Genomic DNA, 7,217 nt, shown 5'->3' on the forward strand with positions numbered 1-7,217 from the left:
GTACTTGAAATACCGGGGGCAGAGCTTCCAGCATCACAGTAAGGCGGGACTAAAATGGCGCAGCAGAAGACGGCCTTCTCTTTGAACAGGTGACTTTCCATTAGCAGCCCAGCACCCACCCTACAGGGCCACCGGGGCTCCTTGGTGAGGCTGAAGACACTTAAATTTGAATATGACAAAATCGTTTTGTTCATTTCCCATTCCATAAAGGTAAAACTAAATCACTGAACCTGATCTTTGTCCTTTATTTTTTAGTTCATTACAGATAAAACTTAAAACAACCTAAGTTAAAACATCTGAATGTTATTCTCAGTAAATCTCCTTTCCCTCTTTTCTGGCTCAGTTTAGACTTATGAACTGTACTTCTACAGCTCTCTCAGACTTAGCCCCTTCCTGGAATGGTCAAATGAAACAGAACAAATACAAACCAACATCCTGGTCATCAGTGGAGGGAGCCCTGGAGTCGTAGTCGTTACTTGTTTGGCTGTGATTGGCAAGATCAGACGTTCAATACCACTGTAAAAAGATACATTTAGAAAGCTACCGCTTGATCATTTATCAAATAAAGACTTTGTCGGAGAAAGATGGGCTTTCTACTCCCATGAGGTTACATTCTCAGAAACCCACAGGAGCAGTTCTACCCTGCCCTATAGATTTGCCATGAGCCTGCATTGACTTGATGGCAGTGAGTTTTTGTTTTGTTTGGTTTTAGGCATTAGTGATCTGAAATGGACTGGTATTGGCCATTTTGAATCAGAAAATCATATGGTTTAGTATGCTGGGAATGAAACAATAAAGAGGAATGGTGTTGAATTCATCCCCCCAAAAGAACTTTTTAAGATACATCTTGAAGTACAATGCTGTCAGTGGTAGGATTTTATCGGTCTGCCTTCAAGGAAATCCAATCATGCAATTGTTACTCAAATCTATGCACCAACCACAATAGCTAGTGTTGAATAAACTGAACAATTCTACGATGTCTTCAGTGTGAAATCAATCAAACATGCAATCAAGATGTATTGATAATTACTGGTGATTGGAAGACAAACGTTGGAAACAAAGAGGAAGGAACAGTAGATAGAAAAGAAGCTGGAGAGTGCATGATAGAATTTTGCAAGACCAAAGAGTCCTTGATTGCAAATGCTTTTTTTCAACAACACAAAAGGAGATTGTGTGTGTGTGTGTGTGTACACACACGTATACATCTGGAGAAAAAATATTTATATATATACTTTTCCAGATGGAATGCACAGAAATCAAATTGACTCCATTTGTTGGAAGAGGCACTCACTACTCACTAACAACACAACAGCTAAAAGGAGACCAGGGGCTGACTGTGGAACAGACCATCAATTGCTCATATGTTAGTTCAGTTTGAAGCTGAAGAAAATGAAAACAAGTCCATGAGAAAACAAATATGTTCTCGAGTGTATCCCACCTAAATTTTGAGAACATCTCAAGAATAGATTTGCTGCATTAACCACTAATGGCAGAAAACCCAATGGGCTGTGGTATGACATCAAGACCATCATTCATGAAGAAAGCAAAAGGTCGTTTAAAAGACGGGAAAGAAAGAAAGGATCAAAATGAATGTCAGATGAAACTCTGAAACTTGCTGTTAATTGAATAGCTAAGGCAAATGGAAGAAATGATGAAGTCAAGGAGATGAATACAAAATTTCAAAAGGCAGCTAGAGAAGATTAATTAATATATTATACTGAAATGTGCAAAAAACCTAGAAAACCAGAAAAGACCAACACACTCAGCATATCTTAACTGAAATAACAAGAAAAAAGTTCAAGCCTGGAGTTGCAAAATTGAAAGATTCTATGGACAAACTATTGAATGACAGAGAAAGCATCAAAAGACGATGGAAATAATATACAGTCTCACTGCACCAAAAAGAATTAGTCAACGTTCAACCATTCTAGGAGGTAGCATATGAGTAAGAACCAATGGCACTGAAAGAAGAAGTTCAAGTTGCACTGAAAGCATTACCCAAGAACAAGGCTCCAAGAATTGATGGAATGCCAGTTGAAATGTTTCATCAAGCTGATGAAGCACTAGAAGCACTCATTCATTCATGCCAAGAAGTTTGGAAGACAGGTACTTGGCCAACTCACAGGAAGAGATCCATATTTGTACTCATTCCAAAGAAAGTGACCCCCCAAAATGCTAAAATAATACAATGTCTTCAATATCACTTGCGCGTAATATTTTGCTGAAGACCAGCCAACAAGGGATGCAGCAATACACTGACAGGGAGCTGCTAGAGGTTCAGGCTGAATTCAGAAGAGGGCCAGGTGGACCTTGGCTAAAAGCAGAGAAGATGGGAAAGAGATCTCCTTGTGTCTATTGACTACGCCAAGGCATTCAACTCTGTGGACTATAATAAACTACATACAGCCTTGAGAAGAATGGGAATCCCAGAATATAACATTTGATCATGGGGAACTTGCACATGGAATAAGAGACGGTCGTGAGAACAGAACTACGGAATACTGCCTGGTTTAAAATCAGGAAAGGTGTGCGACAGGGTTGCATCCTCTCACAATATGTATTCACTCTGTATGCTAGGCAAATAATCAGAGAACCTGGATTACATGAAGAAGAATCAGGATTGGAGAAAGGTTTATTCACAACCTGTGATAGGCAGATGACCTAACCTGGCTTGCTGAAAATGAGGACTTGCAGCACTTGCTGATGAAGATCAAAGATTGCAGCCTTCAGTCTAGACTACAACTTAATGTAAAGAAAATCAAAAGCCTCACAACTGGCCCAGCAGGTAACATGATAAACGGAGAAGAATGAAATTGTGAAGAATTTTGTCTTGCTTGGATCCACAATCAATGCTCATGGAAGCAGCAGTCAAGAGATCAAAGGACACATTACATTGGGTAAATTTGCTACCCAAGACCTCTTTAAAGTATTGAAAAGCAAGGATGTTACATTGAGAACTAAAGTGCACCTGACACAAGCCATGGTGTTTTCAATTGCCTCTTATACACATGGACGTGGGACATGTCATAAGGATGGCTGAGGTAGAATCGATGCATCTGAATTGTGGTGCTGGAGAAGAAGATTGAAAATACCATGGACTGTCAGAAGAACAAACCAATCTGTCTTAGAAGTAGCACAACCAGAATGCTCCTTAGAGGACTGTATCCCTCGTACTTTGGGCGCGTTATCAAGATACACCAGACCCTGGTTGGAAAAGCGGAAGGGCAACAAAAATGACCTTCAGCAGGATGGCTGCCCGGATGGGCGCAAACATACAGACAATTGAGGAAGGAACAGGATCGACCAGTGTTTCGCTTTGGGTTGGCACCGACTCCACAGCAGCTAACAATGTGGTGCTGTGAAAAGATGGCCGATTTTTAAATTTTTGTGGAAGCGCCTGGGGTTTTAAACTCGGGACCTCCAGGAGGGAAAGCGGAAGGCGGGGCTATAATCGGCGGCCCTTTCCCGCGTCGGGCTCTGGGGTGAGGGTGGGAAGGCCTCCCGTGGCGAACCCCGCCCTCCAGCCGCTACTTCCCGGTGAAGCCCCGGGTGGAGAGAAACCGGATAGAAGAGTTTCGGACTGCGAGAGGCTAGAGCGGCCGTAACGCGCCCCGTGCGCGCTGACGTCATAGCAACGCGCAGCTGCGCCGGCCCCGCCCAACTCCGCCAGTCCCGTTTCCGGCGGGAGAGCGGAGCCGGGCGGAGCAGACCATACCCTCTCCGACGCGCCGCCTGCGTTGGACCGCGGCTCCTCAGCGGTTCTCGCCACAATGCCTCATCTGGAAAATACGGTGCTCTGTCGCGAATCCCAAGTGTCCACCTTGCAGTCCTTGTTTGGAGAGGTATTGTTTGCGCGGTCTTGCCGCGTGTTCCGTTTTTCCTGGTTTTGCCCCCGTGCTAGCTTGAGGGGCCGCCGACCATCTTTTGCAGTGAAGACCGGGGGTATTAGGCTTTTCACACACCTTCTCCTAGTAACTTCCGATTAGTCCCTTGACAAGAAAACTGCGAAGGAAGCCCTGGCCTGTAACTGCATAGGCCGGGCATTGGCCCAGAACAAACCCGGGGACTTCAAAAAGTTCGTGGAACAGGGTATTCCCCCACAAGCCTTTTGAAGCCTTCTCGTATTCTTGTACACACCTCACACTCCTGAGATGGAGTTCGTGGGGCTAACCCGGCTGAGCAGCGTTTTATATCACAAGTGTGTTTACGGGGTGCTATTCCAATATAAGTTCACATTCAAGTGAAATAGTTGGTGCTAATCAAGTGTACGGAGGTGGTTTTATGAGAACAGTGATGAGCCAAACAGTACTTGGGGGTTAAAAATTCAACAGCGTTTCCAGAATTACAGGAGCCCTGACGAGGTCTGGTCAGATGAGACCAAGTCAGGTGAAAACACAGCTCTGGAGCCCTTTCCACAGGTGGGAGGTACCATTCACCTGTTCAGTACGTAAGCTACCAGAATTTGGTGGCCTTTGTTTCAGGATCATTAATCAAATTTAGAATAAGCCTCAGATCTAATCTCTAAGGAGAGTAAATAAGACTTCAGGGTCAGACTCATTTGTTCTTCCCATTCCCCCACCCCCACCTCCCATCTTCTTCCATTGTCCACTAAAAAATGGCAGAAGGAAGTCTTAAGGTGACTTGTGAGAATATTAATGTTCACTTATATTTATGTATAGTGTCATTGAATCATTTTCTTGGTGGGGTACAAATGCATTTCTTCCCTGGAAATGGTAAACCAGGATCCTGTACCATAAGTGCCCCTCCTGAAAAATAATATACTTATTTCTCACTTAACTGCCTCATCATCTGACAACTCTGAAAAAAATCATCAGGCAGTGCCTCCTGGACCCCACGCAGGGCTGCACGTGAGCCCTGAGGTTCCCTCTATGGGTCACCCCAAACGATCGACCTGAGGTAACCAGGCCACATGGGGGATGGCAGCTGGGCTGCTAATGGAATGCCTTCTGTTGTCCCTCCTCAACGTCTCAAGTCCTGCCACAGAGGGCACAGGCTGATGGCAGGAGGACTCAAGGTCACAGATGGCCATGGCAAGGCCAGGTGAGCATCTGAAGATACTGGGGAGGTGTGTTGGAGGAGGGGACATCAGCATGGAAGACTGGGCATGTCCCTTGACTCACATTGAGCTTATTTCCCACAGTGCCCTGATCTTTGGCACCTCACGATGCCAATAAGCGAGGAATACAATGTTTGGGGGAAAATAGGGGTGACTACTATTGATTTAAATGGCTGCTTGAATGGGCTCAAATATAGCATTTATGAGGACGGCCCAGTGGTATGTTCTGTTGCACATAGAGTTGTGTGATTCGGAACGGACTTCATGGCACCGAGCAGTAGCAACAGCATTGACTGATTGGTCCTAAGTGGAGCCAGTGGTTAAATGTTGGACTGTTAACAGAGAGCTTGGTGTTTCAAACCCACCTTGGGAGACAAGCCTGTGGATCTGCTTCTGAAAAGGTCACCTCCTAGAAAGCCCAATGGGACAGTTCTCTTGTACACACCTGGATCACCATGAGTTGGAAAGGGCTCAATGGCAATTAACAAAAACCACAGTATTGCCTTAGTGGTTGCACACAGAGAGCATTTTGACCTTCGTGTTATTGAATCATGTTAAACATTATTCATATCTTCCCATGTGTGTCAGAGTAGATGTATGCTTCATAGTGTTTTCACTGGCTAAATTTTCAGAATTCACTGTTGTCCTCTGAGGCACTGCTGCGTACACACAAGCCTCCAGTTTCAGGTTAGCAGTCAAGGGCGTTAAACCAGTGCAACAGCCAGGGGTTCCAGTTGTCAAGTTTATCCTGAAAGTCCCTGAAATATCCTACAAAAATAGAAAATACAAGAGTCTGTATTTAAATCTGTATCATATGAAGCTCATTGCTGTTGAGTCAATTCTGATACTTAGTGACCCTCTAGTACAGGGTAGGCTGGTCCCCTTTGGTAGCTAAGTTACAGAAGCAATCATCCACATGTTTTTCCTGTGGAGCAGCTAACGGGTTTGAACCACAGCCCAATTAGCTGTGCCACCTTTGCACCTGTACAAGAACAAGCATAAATATGTGATGTATATCAATGAGTTCCCCCCCAAAAGAAAAACATCCAAACCTATTGCTGGGTTATTTAGTTGATTCCTACTCATAACAACCTTTTGGGACAGGGTAGAACTGGCCCCTGAGGTTTCCAAGGCAGCAGTCTTTATGAAAACAGGCTGACAGGAGGTTTTGCACTGCTAAGTGCAGAGGGGCTGAGGGTTTGAACAGCCAGCATTTTGGTTAACAGCTGAGCTTCAAAGTCTTTATAGGAGCAGACAATTCATCCTTCCCCTGACCTTGAGATCAGTAGCCCAACATTTAAGCCATGTCGTCACTGGGACTCCTTTTAGCAGTGGTTCTCAACCTTTCTAATGCCATGACCCTTTGATACAGTTCCTCATGTTGTGGTGACCCCCCAGCCATAAAATTATTTTCATTGCTACTTCATCACTGTAATTTTGCTACTGTTAGGAATGGGGCGACTCCTGTGAAAGGGTCATTCGACTCCCAAAGTAGTCGGGACCCCCAGGTTGAGAATCGCTGCCTTATAGTAATGTACAATGAAGCCCAAACCACTCACTGCCATCAAGTGGGTGCTGACTTGTGGCAACCCTATAGGACAGGGTAGAACTGCCTCTGTGAGCTTCCCAGGCTGTAACTCTCTATGGGGGGAGTAGAAAGCCCTATCGCTCTCCCTCGGAGCAACTGGTAGTTTTGAACTGCTGACCTTGCAATTAGTAGTCCTTATAATAATGCATAGTATGTGATTTGTAAAATCCCTTTTGTAAAAGTTATATTTGTAAAACATAACTACAGGTATTTTACTTACATAAAAGGAAATTCACTTATGGTTGAATTAAGCTTAAATGATGAATCCACTGTATGCTAACTATTGAATTAATTTGGATTGAATGCTGTGTTTAACTACATAAAATGTTCTCACGTGAGTTCATAAGTTTTTGTTCTGTTTTGCATGTGTAGACTGATACTTATCTTTTCTATCCTAGAGACACCATTTCAGCTTTCCATCCATTTTTATTTATGGACATACAGCCAGTGGAAAGACCTATGTTACACAAACTTTGTTGAAAACCTTAGAGGTAAGAATAACCCAAATAATGTTAATTGACTCAGAGAAGAGAAAGGATCTGGAGATCCTTT

The 7,217-nt window shown here is 44.0% G+C and overlaps 1 protein-coding gene across 1 annotated transcript in view; it reads left to right on the plus strand.

Moving 5' to 3' along the window:
- Positions 1-3,718: 3,718 nt before the first annotated feature.
- The window catches only part of ORC5 (origin recognition complex subunit 5), an 89,736-nt gene continuing 86,237 nt past the window's right edge, over positions 3,719-7,217 (plus strand). Inside the window, exons 1-2 of the mRNA XM_045288947.1 lie at positions 3,719-3,842; positions 7,064-7,156. Coding sequence (XP_045144882.1) covers positions 3,771-3,842; positions 7,064-7,156 — 165 coding nt within the window. The 5' untranslated portion in view covers positions 3,719-3,770. The remainder of the gene's footprint in view (positions 3,843-7,063; positions 7,157-7,217) is intronic.

Source organism: Echinops telfairi, unplaced genomic scaffold (assembly GCF_000313985.2).
Source record: "Echinops telfairi isolate 266 unplaced genomic scaffold, ASM31398v2 ScPeMD7_23;HRSCAF=83, whole genome shotgun sequence".
Classification (NCBI taxonomy): domain Eukaryota; kingdom Metazoa; phylum Chordata; class Mammalia; order Afrosoricida; family Tenrecidae; genus Echinops; species Echinops telfairi.